General features: G+C 47.3%; 1 protein-coding gene across 2 annotated transcripts in view; it reads left to right on the forward strand.

Moving 5' to 3' along the window:
* LOC306709356 (trinucleotide repeat-containing gene 6C protein-like) overlaps positions 1-15000 on the forward strand; it is a 37758-nt gene extending 22758 nt beyond the window's left edge. Inside the window, exons 5-21 of one of the 2 annotated variants that reach the window (XM_079177444.1) lie at positions 1837-4719; positions 6325-6519; positions 6896-7062; positions 7156-7242; positions 7394-7612; positions 8217-8384; positions 8706-8825; positions 9008-9091; positions 9286-9526; positions 9616-9780; positions 10243-10419; positions 10943-11092; positions 11451-11561; positions 11954-12169; positions 12928-13001; positions 13122-13261; positions 13364-15000. In XM_079177444.1, coding sequence (XP_079033570.1) covers positions 1837-4719; positions 6325-6519; positions 6896-7062; positions 7156-7242; positions 7394-7612; positions 8217-8384; positions 8706-8825; positions 9008-9091; positions 9286-9526; positions 9616-9780; positions 10243-10419; positions 10943-11092; positions 11451-11561; positions 11954-12169; positions 12928-13001; positions 13122-13261; positions 13364-13748 — 5582 coding nt within the window. In that variant the 3' untranslated portion in view covers positions 13749-15000. The remainder of the gene's footprint in view (positions 1-1836; positions 4720-6324; positions 6520-6895; positions 7063-7155; positions 7243-7393; positions 7613-8216; positions 8385-8705; positions 8826-9007; positions 9092-9285; positions 9527-9615; positions 9781-10242; positions 10420-10942; positions 11093-11450; positions 11562-11953; positions 12170-12927; positions 13002-13121; positions 13262-13363) is intronic. The other variant, XM_079177445.1, reaches the window with a different exon arrangement.
* The last annotated feature ends 3754 nt before the right edge of the window (positions 15001-18754 follow it).

Genomic DNA, 18754 nt, shown 5'->3' on the forward strand with positions numbered 1-18754 from the left:
ATAGGAATAGAGCATGATATAAATAAAGCCAGAGGGAGGCAATAGATAGAAGAGGAGAGACCCAGCCAAAGCAGTGTTGGTGGGAGGGACAGAGCATGAGGGGTGAGGAAGGAAGGGAGGGGGCGGAGGGGGCGGAGGGGGCGGAGGGGGCGGAGGGGGGCGGGGCGGGGGGGGGGGGGTGTCTCATGCCGCGCAAGAGCTGTGCAACTTCTTGGCAGCATTTCAAAAATGAGCCTCAGAGGCTTGGCGAGCCGAGCAGACATATTGAAACAAGGATGGTCGCTACGTCGCACAAAACCTAGCTCTTTACAGGATGGTTGGGAGGCATCTCTCCACAGGTATTTCATTACTGCTCTTTCATTATCTTCATTCCTCGTCAGCCTCCCTGTTTTTTTTTTCCTCTCTTCTGCTCTTCTTGCATTTGTTGTGTTTTGGTTTTGCTGGCTTGTATTTACACTCTGAGTGGATGAGCACTTGCGAATGTTAGAGCTGCAGCGACAGTGCACTGCGGGCATGCAGTGTTGAGTTTTTTTGCTTTGTTTTTATCATTGTGAGTGAGACATGCATGCTTTTTGAAGCAGCAATGGTGGAGATACAGGCGGTAGCTCAGAGCTTTTTTGGCTGTGGTTCAGGACTGAGAAAATGGCGGTCCTGCACTTCTTAGTAGAGAGACGCTACAGAACGACAGCACTGTGTGTGTCAGAAACACAGTGCCCTCTTTCCCCCCCCTCTTCTCTCTCATTGCCTCCTGTCTCCTTTAGTTGCAAGCATTGAAGTAAGCTTGAAAACGGGGTGGTACACAGATGCTGTCACTTCCCTGACGTACAGTAGTACAGTCTTTGCATGCAAACTTAGCATGCATGTGAGGGCAAATGTAAACAACAAGGCGCTGCAGCACAAGGGACAGCAGAAATGAGGCAATCGCGAGGCAGCAGGTTGATCAGTGCAGCAATTATGATCTGCAACTGGGCTTAGTTTGTATGTATGCACCATGGAGCTCGCTCAACTCACTCCATAAGCATTATTTTAGTTTATCAGAGCAGTTGTGCAGGCAGATTGAGGCTGACGTGTTGGTGAGGAGACAGGCTGCCCGGGGCTGGTGCAGACTATTTGTGCTTCATGTCAAGTAGAGGTCAAAACTGCAATAAGGGGTCAGAAGTTAAGGATGACTCGGCTGCATGACTCCTGTCATTGATTACATCCACTAACGTGGTTCCCAAATATAAGAGTTATTCTTGGGGTGACCTGTTAGGAAGATACAGTGCCCAGCTTTCAGGGCTTCTCTTTTCATATGTGACAAACGCATGCATTGTCTAATGACTTCGATTAAAGATTAAATATTTTGTGGTAGAATCTCTATTTGATTCATATTTAATCTAAAGGTCCTCTTTTTGGTGTTGAGAAGTATTTTTAAAATCCGTAAGAAGCAATTTTACAACGAGCTCTGCAATTATGTAAAACCTTTTTTTTTCAGTAATATTTGGTTTTAAAAAGTACAACACTGTAATGTAATTGTACTAGCACAGTATAGTATTTTCTCATCTTGTCTTAGTATTATTAGGGAGTGCATAGGTTTTGTATTTATTTGCTAATTAAAGCTACCTCTGCTACCATATTAGTCATTCTGTTTCCATTTTCAGTGCGGGTGGTATTTATTTTCATGAATGAAGCATCTTGTGAAGTCAGTGAGTCCATAAGTAGACACTTTATATGTTGCCATGGTATTTCAACCTTACTGAGCACATGTGGGTGTGATGACGTCCATAACGTATACCTCTTTTCTCTCATCCTATTGCTCATGCTCATGTCCTATCCTTTTTCTTTCCTCCCCTACAGAACTGCCCCCACAGAGTGGCCAGGGAGCACAGTATGATAATCCCCTCTGGGGACACCTGCCAGCCAACAGGAGTGCCACAAGTGCTGCATCTTCCACCAATCTTAGTGGCTGGGATCAACTAGTCATTGACCAGAAGGACGCAGAGGCTTGGCCTTCTATTACCCTCAGCCAGAGCCAGGCCCCTCCAGGAGGATGCCCTTTGGACACTGACCCTGGTCGCTTGGCCAGCAGCAGCAGCAGCAGCAGCAGTAGTACTAGTAGTAGTTGTAGTACAGTGAGTATGGCCACGGGGGCCAATAGCCAGACAGGCCACTTCCCTGCCAACCACCTTAGCAGCAAGGTCAACATTGGGCCCAGCCCTGCCAATCATACTGGAACCAGCATGCTCTCTAGCCAGGTTGCAGCCAATCGCAGCTGGGGCGCCGGGCCTGGACCCTCCCATTGCCCCCCTCAGTCCTCAGTGGGGAGTGAAGGGAAGAATGATAGCCCAGCGGGGGGAGGAGGCAGCAGGGGCTGGGGGTCTTCATCATCCTCCACCACCAACTTTAACTTGAACCTAAACCCAAATGCCAACCCGTCTGCCTGGCCCATGTTGGGACATGATGGGGGTGGCACAGGGGGAGGCAGCTCAGGAGGAGCCAACACCATTTCACCTCCTCAACCTACACCCAACCTCTGTAATCCGCCTGGCCCCCCACCAGCCCAGACCAGCAGCTGTACCGGAGTCAACACTAACAGCAACTCCACGGGGATTGGCAGCGCCTGGGGTAGCATGATAGCCTCTGACACTTCAGAGCCACACCCCTCCCCGTCCACGAATGTGTCTTTCAGTTCAGAACCTCAGAACCTTAAAACTGATGGACCAAATCACACTAATAAGCAGGAACCCCCCAGCCCCATCCGCAACTTGCCTGGCTGGGGTAGTGCACCTGTAGGCTTGGGTTCCATGGGCCAGACACCCACAGGGGGCCAACAGCTCAATGGAGAAGATAATAGCTCAGTATGGGGTAACAGTGGCGACTCAAAGGCACCTTCATCTAAGGAGGCACCTGGATGGGACTCTGGCTGGGGCCGTGGAGGAGGTGGAACAGGTGGAACAGGAAACTCTGGAGGCTGGGGTGACCAGTCTGGTGGAAACTGGGGGAAGCAGCACACTGAGGAAGCCCAGGGAGGCTGGGCTGCCCCTAGCTCTCCTCCCCAGGATCCACAGGCTAGTCCTTGGAACAGACCAGTGAGCACAGCTGCTGCAAGTGAAGGGAGCAGTGACGGCATGGAAGGACAATCCCAGCACAGAGACTCCCCACCCAGAGATAATCCAGCTCCTCTGGTGCCAGCCCAGGATTTGGACCCCAGGGTGTTGTGTAACACGGGCTGGGGACAGACCCCTGTTCGACAGCACACAACCTGGGACATGGACCATTCTAAACGCAAGAATGATGCAGCTGCTGATTCATGGGGCTCTGGCCCAACCGCTCCAAGCGACGCTCAGGGGCCCTCCAACACTAACATGGGCCCCTCTCAGAGGGTTGACCCTGGGATCAAAAATGATGTGCCTGGTTCTCAGGGAGCTTCAGGTTGGGGTGGAAGCATAGCTGCTAACACAAACCAACCGAGCTCTGGTTGGGGAGAGCCACCCAACAACATTAAGCCCCCAGGTGGCCCTGGTGGCTGGGGCAATCCACCGACAGGAGCCCCCACGTCCAGTATACCCAAGAATGGGGGTCAATCCTGGGCAGAGGAGAAGTCAACTGGGTGGGATGATTCTCGCAACAAGGCAACATCCCAGAGCTGGGGAGAGCAACCCAAAGCATCCCACAACTGGGGCAATAGTGGAAGCAATAATCCAGGGGACTGGAGAGAACCAGAGGAGAGCAAAAAGAGTCCCACCAACCCAGGTTGGGAGGGAGAAGCAGGGGGCTGGAAGGAAAATCCACGAGGTTGGGGAGTGTCTTCTTCAGGACCTGGGATACCTGCAGCTGGAGGAAATGGGGGCTGGGGAGAGACAGTTAGCCAGCGTCCCAGTGGCCCTCCCCAAAACTGGGGTGCCAAGCCTCAGGATGGTCCCAGTGGCCCTCCCCAAAACTGGGGCGCCAAGCCTCAGGATGGTCCCAGTGGCCCTCCCCAAAGCTGGGGGGCCAAGCCACAGGATGGTCCCAGTGGCCCTCCCCAAAACTGGGGGGCCAAGCCTCAGGATGGTCCCAGTGGCCCTTCCCAAAACTGGGGGGCCAAGCCTCAGGATGGTCCCAGTGGCCCTTCCCAAAACTGGGGGGCCAAGCCTCAGGATGGTCCCAGTGGCCCTTCCCAAAACTGGGGGGCCAAGCCTCAGGATGGTCCCAGTGGCCCTCCCCAAAACTGGGGGGCCAAGCCTCAGGATGGTCCCAGTGGCCCTCCCCAAAACTGGGGGACCAAGCCTCAAGATGGACCCAGTGGAAGTAGTGGGGGAGGGAGCATGGGCTCTTGGGCTGGATCAGGCTCAGTGAAGCAGGGTGGAATTCGGGAAAGCAGGAAGAAGGAGTCCTCAGCTGAGCCCACAGGCTGGGAAGAGCCCTCCCCACCTTCAATCCGACGCAAGATGGAGATAGATGACGGTACCTCAGCTTGGGGCGACCCTGTTACCTACAGCAAGGCAGTCAACCTATGGGACAGGAACAATCCAGGAAAGTCCCAGGCTAAAGTTACCACTGGAGGCAATAACCCCCCAGGCCCCAACAACAACAACAACCATTCCCACTCTCATAATCACCCCTATCAAGGACCACCTGCACCTTTACAGAACCACACGCAAAACTCCCAAAACCCAGGGCCCACTAGTGGGCCCATGGATCCTGTTGTCCAACACCAGTCTGGGCCATCTCACAACAGGAGTCCCTTAATAGCTCAAGGTAAGACATCATAGTACTATTTTGCTATGTGGCACTATTACTATGTGTAATAGTGCCACATAGCCCACACCTATAATATTAAGCAAAGTTTGTCAGATTAATTCATTCATAGAAAACAGATACATTAGATTGTCATCTTTTATAAGTGACTTGATTTCACATCATTTAGCATTTCTCTTTTCCTTTTCACTGTTCAAAGTAAAGGTGTCAAACATGAAAGCTGGTTGTGTAGTTAGCACGTAGCACTGTTAAGCTCCAATCTCTTCATCCACTTAAAGGTAAAATCTTGACCTAGCTTGCCCTCTTTGGATTTACATCTAATCAACTATCCAAATGAGTTAAGCAGGGCCAGCCCTGTCCCTCCATGAGGCTCCTCACATTTCACAACAGCAGACACGTCTGTGCGGGTAACCCTGGAAACCTCTCATGGGTACCCAGAGGAAGCACAAGAATGCTGTTTACAAAGTGCCTCGTGAAAATAGAGATTCACCACAAACAGTTTGAGAAGGATCGGGAGTGTGTGATTATATGAGAGCCACCATCTGTCAGTTGATTGAGGGAGGAGGTGAGCCCCCCTATAGCAGCTGAGAAGGAGCTGACGCCCCCTGCTGTCCCTCACTTGACCCTGCATGACGACTCCACATTGGATTCATTTGCTTCCCAACAAAACCCGATAGCTGCACCTTTTGAAGGAATAAGAGCAGTTGAGCTTATAGAAGGTTAAAAACAAAGAAGGATAACTCCACAATACTATTTATAACTAATGGCAGACTGGGGGGACATTTTTATGAGTAGTATAGCACTTTGGCCAGTCATACTAGAAGGTTGGATGTTAATTATAATTTTGGAGCAGCCTTTCGGGCTTGACCTCTCCCTGGAGAGAGAGAGAGAGAGAGAGAGAGAGAGAGGACTAAGCTGAGGCTGGCACTGCCACAGGCCCAGAGACAGTGCTGTGTCTCTAATGCCAAGAGGGAGACAGGCTGCGCCAAATCTTAAATGGGTATCTTCTCCCTCTGTTAACCGTCCCGCTAAGCCAAAGCCCAGGTTTCTGACTTCTTGCACGAGCTTCACTTCACACTCCAAAACAGAAGGATAAACAGTTTGATAGTGGTAAGGCTCAGTTGGATTTAACTATGCCAACTGAAGCAAGTGCAGAGTACTTGACCCAACAATTCATACTTTGCCTTTTTAATTTATTTATTTTTGACAAATGCCATTGCCAGTAAATTCAACAAACCAGTAACAAAGCACCCTAAGGTTGGATCGTTAAATGGCGAGTGAAGATGCAGATACATTTTTGACAACTTTATTTCTCAGTCCTTCTGAAACTTCTAGAAAGTGCAGACAATGACCAATTTGTTTCTCTTACTGTAATATGTTTAATTAGTTATACAATTATTTTAGGACTGCATAAAATCTCTTTCTGCCTTCTTATGAGAAAACCTAAATCCAAAGTCAAACGAGTGAAAATGCCTGAGGTTATATTAACTTATGATTGTAATCCAAAGCATTTTTTTTTTGTATTTTATTTGTTTTGATGTTATTGGTATTTGTGCTTGGAAGTATTTGTATTGACAGGCCCTTGTCCCCTTGTGTGTCCTCCAGGTTGGGGAGAAATATCCAGCTCCCACACAAAATCAGAGAGCTCTTGGGGGGAATCTGCACCCGCTCCGGTCAGCGGCGACAATGGGACGTCTGCCTGGAGCAAAACTAGCGGGAACTGTGGGGGCTGGGGAGACAGCAACCCGGACAGCTATGGCAGGGGCAACCCGACGATGACATCTGCATCTTGCAAACCTGGTAAATAGCTTAACCCTGTATGGTTTTACAAATGAGTCTTTACCAAATCTGTGTACCTTTTTTTTGTTTTTAAAGAATAACAACACCGCACGCTCCACTGCTGAATAAAAGTTCAATAGCTCTCCTCTGATGAGTCAATCAAGGACATCAATATGGTACAGGGGGAAACAAGAGCACTGGAAATGATACCACAAAATCCACACTGCCCCCTAGTGGCCAGTTCAGATTACTTTTATGTAGTAATATGCAATGTAATTGTTAGTAATACTTAAGCATGGAACCAGTCCTTAGTTATCGACATCATAACGTTATCACATTAGGCATGAGTGTATGTCCTCAATGCTGCTTGGTTTACATCCTGCCGTGTGTTTTCCAGCTCCCAAACCTATGCAAGACGGATGGGGAGGTGGAGGTGAAGAGCTGAACTTGTCGAGTGGTCAGTGGGAGGCTGAGGAGGGAGACATGTGGAACAGCGTTGCCTCCCAGGAGACCAATTCCTCCTGTAACTCTTGGGGCAATGCATCTAAAAAGGGCCCACAGAAAGTATGAAGCAGGATACAGAAAAAAAATATATATTTCATTTTCATATTAAGATATTATTGACACAGTGTGGTAATGCTGATTTTCTGTCATCAGCTCTCCCAGGGAAAGGTCCCGGGGAAGCAAGAGGATGCCTGGATCATGAATCGTCTCATCAAACAGCTGACAGACATGGGCTTCCCTGTAAGTTGAAGTGAAAATTAACTGTAGGGCGACTGGGGCTAAGTGGGGGAGCGTCCTTCAATCAGAGGATCGGCGGTTCGATCCCCGGCTGCAGCTAGTAGCTGGTTGATTTGTTTCTATATCTCTAATGCTTTTGGGTTTTATTTTCCAGAGAGATCCAGCAGAGGAGGCTCTGAAGAGCAACAACATGAGCCTGGACCAGGCCATGAGTGCCCTGCTGGAGAAGAAGACAGAGCTGGACAAGCGGGGGATGGGGATAGCCGGCCACGACTACAACAACGGGCTCATCAACAAGCCCATGAGCTGCCCTCGGCCTTCGCTTCATTCCAAAGACCCCTCGGCAGACCCCCGCTTGCCCTTCATGGATAAGGTAATTCACACATTTACATAAAAACGTACTGTGCATTGAAATAGTTCAGAATTGTAATGCTGGTAGGAAATATTTAACTGTAAAATGAGTTGATAAAAGACGTTTCCACGTTAAATGTGAGATGGAAAGTTTTTCACTCCATACAATTACATTGACGTTGATATTTAACAAAAATTAAGCGTACTACTCCCAGACAAATGAGACACCTTAGATTAACCCTATTTTCCTAAAGTATAATTACCATTTAGTTGTCTGGTAAGGAGGGACATATTCTTGCTTCACAGGATCAGAACAAATCAACAATGTCTAAACCTCTTTCTCCCCCCTCGACCTCTGCATGTTGGAAAAGACAAAGTTGTTTTGGGCATCATATATTTTACTTCAACTGCATTACCTGATATTGAGATCACTTTCCATGCATTGTCATTTTGTCATTTTGTCATCTCCATCATCTGAATTTGTGTGTTTCAACTTTAGATGCATTATTTTAGACATTTCACAACCCATGAATGTAGATAATTGATTTCAAGCTCACTGTGGTGGGATGGATGAAAGGAAACCGATAAGGTGTTTTGACTTGAAGTTGACGTCGTCTGTCCAACAGATGCAGAGTGGAATGTTTGGCGGTGGTGGAGCAGCACAAGCCCGGGCCATGCAGCAGCAGCAGCAGCAGCAGCAGCAGCAGCAGCAGCCTCCTCAGCCGCCAGTGCCGCCTCTCAGTTCCTCTCAGCCTAGTCTACGTGCTCAAGTGCCTCAGTTTCTGTCCCCTCAGGTGAAGACACACACACACACACATATATATATATATACACACAGCCTCATTTCTCACTTATTATATAAATATATACAAGGCATTTTAATGTATGCATTGATAAATATTTTGTATTCAGATTACAGTCTTAAAGAAAATCTCCAATATGAGTTTCTCATTTATTATTTATCAGTTTAGACCTCTTCAAACTTGAACTAAGACCTTAATACTACTAATTCACATGGGACTTAATTTTCACATGCAGTGCGTGCACCAGTCACAAAGTGTTTTGCATTTTAATTGAGTTAAGCAATTTTGTTTTTAATGTGTTGATACTTTCAGGTTCAAGCACAGCTCTTACAGTTTGCGGCAAAAAACATTGGTCTGAATCCTGCACTTTTAACCTCACCAATAAACCCTCAACATATGACCCTTCTGAATCAACTTTACCAGCTGCAACTGGTGAGTCGCATTTAGTCCCGTCTTCAGTTTTATTGGATGCATTAGAAAAAAATGAAGATGTAGATTGAGCCCTCTTATTTCATGCTAATTGTGTTATTTGTTGTTACTATTGAGTTAGACCTGGATATATAGACGCAGTGACATCTGTTGGCATTGAACCCATGCTTCTTCCTGATACACAGGCATACCAGCGTTTACAAATTCAGCAGCAGATGTTGCAGGCGCAGCGCAACGTTTCTGGCCCCATTCGACAACAAGAGCAGCAAGTGAGTTTTCCTCCACACCTCCTGCTCTCTTATTCCTCACTCTGATCACGGAAATGATTTTCTAATTATTTTTGACATAATTAAAGCTGATTGTGATCTAAAAATAGCTCGGGGGCAATTTACATTTCTGTTGTTATACGTAACACCTGCACATTATAGATCCTAACTATGTCTCCATTGCGATGTCGTCCCAGGTTGCACGTACAATCAATAACATGCAGCAGCAGATCCAACAGCACCAGCGTCAGCTGGCCCAGGCCCTGCTGATGAAGCAGCAGCAACAACAGCCGCCCCCCTCCCACTCGGGCCTGCATCCTGGCGGGGGCAAATCCTCCCTGGATTTATTTCCAGGTCACCCCCAGGCTCCAGGCCTCCCTGACCTGCAGACCAAAGAGCCGCAGTCATCTTCCAACTCCTACAGCTCCTACTCTCTCTGTGAGTGGCGTTTCTCTTTGAATGGCCAGTAGGTAATGCTGCGTTAAACCGTCGCGGGCCTGTGTAGTAACAGCTCTCTGTCTCCTCAGCTGGACTGAATCCAAACATGAATGTAAACTGCATGGAGGTGGGAAGTCTGTCTATGAAGGAACCCCCCCAGCCTCAATCGCGCCTGTCGCAGTGGACGCATCCCAACTCCATCGAAAGCCTCTCTGGAAGCTCCTCTCCTCTGGAGCCCAACCTGGGCAAGCATGGTGAGAAAAGAAATGGCATCCTGTAATTAACACTGAGAAGTCCCCACCTGATGCAACGTATATATTTAAGATGACAGAATATCAAAGAATGATGTAATAGAATAAAATAATTAAGAAGAATGTTTTCACATTGAGCCCTTTTTATACCAAGGACCAGGTGACTATAGAGAGGCCCTTCCCTTCCAGTGGACCACCATGAGACCTTATTCTGGAGAAAAGAAATGTACCGTAGATAACGGCGAGAGACGAATCATTTTTTGATCCCGTTTGAATTGATCAAAACATTTTGAATATGCCTCTTGCTGTTGACTACCGTACATATTTTCCCCCAAAATAAGTTCCCATAGAAGGAGCCGGAAGGGGAGGGACTCTCTATGTCTCCATCTCTAAAATCCAAAACCTTTCCCACTTTTCCCCTGTTATTAACCTCAACACTTGTTGTTTTCATTTCACTTCTCTCAGGTGCCAACCTGGGCCCCCCTGGTAAGCCCCCTCAGCTGGAGGACTCTTACAGCCCCTACAACTTGATGTCCAGCTCAGACTCTCCTACCAGCCCCCTGGTCCCCCAAGACAGCTGGGGGCAGGGCAAGAGCACCAGTGATAAGATGGCCAATGGGACCAACATCAACTGGCCACCAGGTCAGAACACTTGAAGAACTCTTTATTGATGGTTTGCTGTTGGGAGCCAGATGTTGATCACTGTTAACCAGTTTGTTTCCTCTAGTCGGCCATGTTGCCATCTACTTCAAATAGTTCTGCTGTGTTCTTTGCTCTCGCTGTAGAATTTTTCAGTGACACTTTTATTGGTTTACTTTTTTAGAAATAAGAGAACTGAAAAGAGAGTAGCGGGCAAAAAACTAAAGAGAGATCTTATCAGAGCACTGTTCATTACCTTAATACTGGAACATTTTTCCCATCACTATCATCACTTTTCCATTACTGAAATATGGGTTCAATTACACAGGACTGTTATCACTTAATCTATAAACAAATATAGTAACCATCCAGGTGAACTTCACCAACCCAGAACTGATGGCCGGTTACCACCTGCTTGGTAGCAGCTAATACAGATATTAGATAATCAATAGGTAACGTTAAATATTATGCTGTGGTTTAAAAAAAACAAAAAACATATGTAAACATCTTAATTTTTGGTTTTCAGAGTTCTGCCCCGGTGTGCCCTGGAAGGGCCTCCAGAATATTGACCCTGAGACCGACCCTAACGCGACCCCCGGCAGTGTCCCCAGCGGGCCCACCATCAACACCAACATCCAAGATGTCAACCGCTACCTGCTGCGGGACAGGAGCGGAGGTGAGAGCCCGGTTTAAGAGTTTCAAGCTAGTCTTAGTAAGATACCAAGTAGGATGTTTTTGTGTTAGTGGTCCTGAATTATTCTTCCATAGAGCAAGCCCCCATGTATTTAAAGTCGACTTAAAATTGTCTGACAGTATCATGCAGCTGCCGCCACCAGAGAGCCTGCTTCCTATTCTTTTGTTCTTCATCTTCCTACTTTTAACTGTTTTTATAATCATTGTCTTCTCTTCTTTATACACTTACTCTCATCATTTGTCGTGCATTTTTCCTTTACTCCCATTTTCTCTTTCTGCTACTTTTTCCTTATTTGTTTGTGTTTTGTCTATTTTTGTTTGTGTTGATTGCATCGGCTTAGGCTCTTCTCCCACTTCATCTCAGAACGAGGCTCTGCCTCCGTCCAGTGATTGGCCAGTCAGTGCCTACACTAGCTCGTTCAGTCTGTCGTCCCCGGAGTCGGACGATGCAGGTACATGGTTTATCCATAACCTTCTCCCCCCCACAGTGCAGTGGCTGAATCACTGCACATCAACATTATCCTCTCCCTCCTTCTACCGTAACAGCCAGAGCCTGAACCACATCTCACCTGTCTATACATTCTTCTGATTGAATATGATCCTCTTTTGAGCTCTGTCTCAACTTTGCCTCTCATGCAGTGCATATCTCCCCTGTGGTGTGATTGTATCTAGTGTTTATCCTTCCTCCTTGTGTGTGGCATGGGAAGTGCTCTCCTTTGCATAGATATGAAGGAACCTTTAAGTACCATCATTTCGTTATGCAGGACTCCCTTCTGTGGGAGAAGCTGTCTTTTGGTCACTTGGCGGTGCAGGTCAACCTTTTGACTCCCTCTTTTCCATCCAGGTAAACTGTCGGAGATGAAATCTACTTGGTCTCCAGGCTCCATTTCTCACAGCCAGGCGTCTTTGTCCCACGAGCTGTGGAAGGTCCCACAGGGCCCCCGGAGCAGCAACATTGCCCCTTCCCGACCTCCACCTGGCCTCACCAACCCCAAGCCTTCGACCTGGGGGGGCAACTCCCTGGGTCTGGCCCAAGGCTGGAGCAGCTCTTACACCACAGGTAGTCTGATAGTGAATATATATATACATACATATATATAAGCCAGGCATCAACGTGTTTATGCTTTTCTCCTTGATTTGCTTCCTTCTGCGTGGTAGTGATAGGACTGATCTTAGAACATTTAGCACGTCATCACTCCCAAGAAATGGAGGCAAATATTTAAGGGTTAACGGAACAATCTAACGAGGCCCCTCCATCATCAGTCAAAGCTCACAAAAGAAGTCAAGCAGATGAATCCATTTGTCAATAGAAAGCATGTATTCTGAATTGAGAGTGCCTATATGACTCACAATAATTACTTGATTACACAATAAACAGGTTTATTGGTAGTGAATGAATAGGTTAAACATTCTTGCATGTATATGACATATAAGCTAATGTTTTTATCCTTTTTTATGTGAAAATAGTGAACATAAAAAAACTGAAAATACATAGGTCAGAATATGGAGCCATAATGTGTTAGTGTGCATGGCTGTGAAGATTGCAGGAGGAGTGTTACTCGTAGCCCAAGCTGCACTTTGATGTGGCGTACAACCACAGGCCAATTACGAAGCTAGAGAGCAGGCAGGATTGACAACAACTCAAGAATATCTTGTTGTGGTTGAACAACTGTCAACTGACACTGGGTGGAAATCGACTCCACCCATGCAGTTTTGGTGACTGATTTTGGTTGCTTGTTGATAATAAGCATCTTGGTGTCTCTCTCTCTCTCTCTCTCTCTCTCTCTCTCTCTCTCTCTCTCTCACACACACACACAGCAGGTACCACGTGGAGTACAGACAGCTCCACCAGGACCAGTAGCTGGCTGGTTCTGAGAAACCTCACTCCACAGGTACCAGTTTACAACACAGCTGCTTCCTCTTGGCCTTAACGCATTTAGACCTCACAGAGAATGAACTGTATCCTCCCACTCATGGCCTTGCTCTTTTTTGTGTCCTTGTTTGTGACCCAGATTGACGGTTCGACTCTGCGTACACTGTGCATGCAACACGGCCCCCTCATCACATTCCACCTCAACCTGACGCAGGGCAACGCTGTGGTGCGCTACAGCTCCAAGGATGAAGCTGCCAAGGCTCAGAAGTCCCTGCACATGTACATGTCTTTAATGAAATGCATTCGAAGTATTCGGCTCAGTTGATTTTTAAGACGTTTGCGTCATTACTCACCTGTGTTTTTCCTCTCACCTCCGTCCAGGTGCGTGCTCGGGAACACCACCATCCTGGCCGAGTTTGCTGGGGAAGATGAAGTGAACCGCTTCTTTGCACAGGGCCAGTCGCTTGGCGGAACAACCAGCTGGCAGGCCTCTCCGGGCGCCAATCAGACAAGGATGGGCGGGACCGGGTCCGGAGCGTCCCATCCCATCGGCCACTCGCCCCACTGGAACAACAACAACGGCAGCAGTAGCGGTGGGCTGGGATCCGGCGGAGCAAAGACGGGGGGAGAGTTGCTGTGGGGTGGTGTGCAGCAGTATTCCAGCCTGTGGGGACCCCCGAGCGGAGAGGAGGGGCGGGTCATGGGGAGTCCCACCCCAATCAATACCCTGCTGCCTGGGGACCTGCTGAGTGGAGAGTCCATGTAGGACGGAAGAGCCCAGTCGTAACAAACACCCAACAGGAGTAAAAAGTCTTGCAAATCATTGTGGAGATAATCAGTGTGGCTGTAACGGTGAAAAGGAGAGACAAGAGGAGGGCGAGGCTACATCCTCGCTGCTCACCCTCGCCAACCTCCTCTACTCCTTTTTGTTTTTAATGACATTTCAGTTGCAGTTCTTTTGTGAATCTCGGTGAGAGATTTTGGTCACAGTGTTCAGCTTTTACATTTGGAGACACAGGAAGGAGTCTTTCATTCAACAAAGAAAGAGAACTTTTTACAGAAATGAACTTGTGGGAACTCGCCGTTTGAAACATGTACTTTAGTTCAAACTGACACGAGATGACGAGCTGCCATCTTTAAACTTGCATAATCCCTCTCTGCCTTTTCAGGCAATCATACTGCACCTCAGAGATCCATGAAAAGGCATCATTCCCAAAGTAAAACCCTTCAATCAGAGTGGTTGTCGAACTTTCAGCTGGTCCAGACTCATTTGTTTCTCTCAGCACTAATATTAGCCTTAACCTCTTTCCTGCCCTGCTATCCTCACTCACTCTGTACTTGGTGAAGAAGCATACGGACACTTGCACACCCTTATTTCTGAGCCAGTGAAACCTGAGTGGAGAGTACACGCTGCTGCGGCCCAACGTAAGCAACCGCAGCTCACAACTTCAGTGCATTTTTGCAAGCAGATTGAGTTCCCCAACACAATGCTCAAAGGGAATGATGCAACTCTGTTCGCCGTGTTCAAGCCATTTATTTTTGTATTTTTTTTTTTTTCTTCTTAAATCATTGCAAGCTAAGAAATGATATGATTAAAATGTGTCTGTCAATCTTACCCCAGTGGGGGGGGGGGAGATTTTGGGTCGTCACATGTACAGTTATGGAGCGTGATGGACGACAAAATGAACCACTGCTCTTACTAAGGAACTGTAAAGACAAACACTTCAATGCACCTCAACTCATCTGCGGGCAACTCGCAGCTTGGTCTCAGTTTCGGACCCTCTCACTGATGTTGTGGAAAACCTCAAGTCGTAAATGTTCCCCACCGGTGTGTCCCCCCCCCCCCCCCCCCCCCCCCAACCATTTCAAGTGACGTGCAATATAAGCCACAGACTCTACCGTCCCATGACCTCTCTCGGAAAGAGAGGAGACTGTAAGGAATGATTGAACTGCAAAAACGCTATCTGCCCTTCAACCCCCCCCCCCCCTAAAACTGCCACTACTACCCTTCATCTCCCCCCAAGAGTGTGAGCTCAGGAGAGCAGCAAGCTGGTCTTCAGCCACCTTCTGTCCAAGATACAAGGAGGTACACACAAAGCACTTCTTCAGCCAGCCTACTCTCCACATGTATGCCAGTTACTGGTTTTGGGGGGAGAGCGAGGGACAGGTGTGTGTGTGTATGTGCGTGAGAGAGTGTTCCTGTGTATATGTGTGTGTGTGTGTGTGTGTGTGTGTGCGCGCGCTTGGGGAGAAGGCATCAAACCAAAATGAGAGGAGCCGGTTTTCCTTTTTACCCCAGAAGACCAGATGCCCCTTTTTTGTTTTCTTTTTGCCCAAATTCGCGTTGGTAGAAAAGTTTGAAGCAAAGATTTGTGAATAGGTGGTCTATCATAGCACTTAGCAAGAGCGTCGCAGCTCGTTATACCCTTAATGCCAACAGATAGAGGAAAGGAGAAGCAACACTGGCAAATAAAAACTGAAAAAAACAAAAAAAACAAAGACAAAAAAGCAATCTGCTTAGTGGCTTCTCTATATGCTTATTTTTTAACTTGACATGGATGTGAAGATGTTTTTGTTATTGTTTTTTTTTTTTTCTCAATCCTTCTTCCCTCAAGTCGGTGGGACCAGGAAGGATGTCAAACATGGTAGCAAAGTGAAGGGAAATACAAAGAAAGAACTAACTCAACTGATGATGGGTGCAGCAGGGAAAGACCCCAAAGCACTCGCCCTCTTTATCAAAGTAAATATCACTGTTACATTGCATACTTTGAAATCTTTAGCCTTGGTGTCTGGAAACACTCGACATGTTCATGTTCTACTGGATCCAGCAGGGAGGATCGCCATCTTCTTCGTCCTTTTTTTTTTTTTTGTTTTCCTTCGTCTTCGTTCTATTGGAGGCCCTGCCAACCTGTGTGATAGTGTGGCCACTGAGTGCCTGCCTGCTGCAGAGTGCAGTGCTCTGCAGCAGCCCTCACCCCCGCCCTCCCCCTCGCTCGCTGCCTCCCTGCGGATCCCTACAGACTGGCTTCCCTCCTCTTCCTCCCCTGGCCTCCAGGCCAAGAGCAGCTCTTTCAGAACTGGCCCACCTGTAATAAATTTACTACTACTGCTGCGCCAGAGTCTGTCCTCAGCAACCTCCAACTCCACTCTCTCTTTGTCTCTCTCCTGCAAGGATCACTTTAGCCAGAGATGGAGGCGTTTGATGTGTTGTTGTTTTTTCTTGGTTTTCACTTATGGAATTGCCAGTGTGCATTTTGATTTGATTGTTGTCATGAAGTTTGCTGATATTGTTGCTGTTATCAATTGATGATATAGATAATGATTGTTTTCATGGCTTTTTTTTTTAAATAATGGTCTTTATGCAGTGTTCAGCTTCTCTCCTGCCCCTCCCACTGCCTCCGAGGCACAAGCAGTGTGTATTGAAGAGGTACGCCTCAGCCGTGCAGCAAGGCCACACGAAACAATGCAACACTGGGGGAGTTAGAGCCCGACAGGGGGTTTAAAGAGTCAATTCAAATCAGGTGGGAAACGGTTGTGTAGTCAAAGGGTCTCCAGGATAGTGAGCCAACTTCTTCTGTCCATCCTGGGGCACCTCCACTCTTATGTTGTCTCATAACACACACATCCTTTAGTGTTGATGGGCCTCACTCACACTGGTGCTTTATGTTTAACTCTGGGAGCACTCAGTTACACTTAGAACCACCTCAACTGAAAACAGCCTTCCATTTCTATGCAAAGACGAGGAGGTGTTCGTTCACAGCCATCTAGAAAATCACAGCCATCCCCCCCACCCCCCGCCACATCTGCCAACCTTCACTTATCTCTCAACTGTTACTACCAGGCAGCTTCCCTTGAACCCCCCCCCCCCCCCTTGATAAAAATGTAAGGGACACTGAAAGAGTCTCTTCCAGGGTTTAGTCTCCCACTGTGTGGACGGAGCTACTAGATGACACTAAATGACCTGCTGGAGGCACTAGTGGTTGGCAAACAGTCGCTTCTTCAGTCTTGTGCCAACTGATCTGCAAATATCTACTTCCACCTTGCCATATCCTAATTGATCTTAAGGGGCATGAGACTTAAGTTTCCTTTTTATTGCTGCAGCGGCGTACACCACAAGCTCCAGCTGTAGGAGGCTTGAGGAGTAGAAGGGCAGGACAGATGAATGGTGCTGGTCTTTCACCAACAGCGGACTGGAAGTTTAGTGGCGAACCCAGGCTGCGGGAGGAGGAGGAGGGTGGGGAGGGGGGGGTGGGGGAGGTGGTCCCTGTATGTGTCTGTGCACTGTTTATGGGTCACATCGGGTACATCTCTTTAAAAACCAAAAACATCTTTTTCTTTATCATCAAGGTTTTTTTTGCAAAAACTAGAAAATACAAAAAAAAAAAAAAGAAGAAGTCTGTTTCAGCTGTGCACTCCGAGGCTGAGGTGCCTGTGCTCTGTTTCCCTGCAAGCTGCCGCCTTCTCACCCCGTCTGGCCTCGTTCTCCGGGGCCACATGTGGGGAAGCTGTATCCAGGTGGTTCATTTTGGACCTCCAACCTGAAGGTCGTGCCAGCATATTTAAGTCATTTCTGCTCATCTGGCTCTTGGGGGCAGGGTCCAAAGCAGGGACCCGACGTATCAGCAGAAATAGGGACAAACCTCAAGTTAGGTACCAAGTCTTAAAACTTTCGGGATTTGCCCTCTTCCAGAGTCGCTTAAGACTCATTCAACAAAACAATCACTATTGCCTGTGTTGTCTGTTTGTGTGTTTGTTCGTTCCTAAAAAAAAACCTGCATTAACTCCACACTGGACTTGAATCAAGCAACTGGCGTCGGACGTCGAATTAGAGTGGGAGGATGGGTTACTGGGACGGAGGTCAAGTCTCAGATGTGCCCTGGATTTTTTTTTGTTTTGTTTGGCGCAGCACCAGCACTGAGAGCCCCGCCCCCTCCCACATCCCGCGCCTGCACTCTTATCTACCTGTCTAGTGTTGGAAATCAGATGCTCTCCCTTTTTTTTTTTTGAAAGTCACACAGACTCAAAGGCAACTGGAGCTCGAGCAAATATATGCTTCTCAATCATGGATCAGACGAGGGTCTGGGGGCAAGGGCCCCGAAAAGAGTTGAATTAGCAAATCACTCTTTTAAAAAACTAAAACAAAGGCCTGGGTTGAATATGCACATGCTAGTTCATATATACAACATACATGTATACAACCAAGATTACATAATGGGTGTATGTGTGTATATGGCTAGATCTCTTTGTTTTCCACTTAGCCTAAGCCCCACAACCCCGCCCTGGCTTCGGCCCTCACCCTGTGTATCCTCCTCATTATATTTCCCAGAAGACAAGATCGTAAACATATCAGAGTAATACAAAATAATGAAAACAAATACTTGAATCAAAAGAAGCGCCAATAATGTAATGTGAACACTTTTTTGTAGTGGTTTTTTGTCTCATTCATAAACTTCAGAGATTTTTTGATAGCATCGGTTCAGAGTGAATTAAATTTGAAAAACGAGTGTTGTTGAAAACAAAGATCGATATAAAGGCAAATTTACATCTGTTGTATTTGAGTGTTTGCACAAGGCTGCTTGTACTGTATGTTGTGTGAATGAATGTTTAGTGTATGAGGTAACGACACGTATGAGAGCTCGTGATTACAGCGGAGGGAATTCCGCCTTGTGGTTCTTTTTCAAGTCAGTATACTTTTGTTGTCGATTTGTTTTCTTTTGTTTTCTTTTTGCTTGTCAAAAATATATTCTGATGTTAATTGTTACTAGCCTCTAG

The sequence above is a fragment of the Pholis gunnellus genome (assembly GCF_910591455.1).
Source record: "Pholis gunnellus genome assembly, chromosome: 17".
In the NCBI taxonomy this organism is placed as follows: Eukaryota; Metazoa; Chordata; class Actinopteri; order Perciformes; family Pholidae; genus Pholis; species Pholis gunnellus.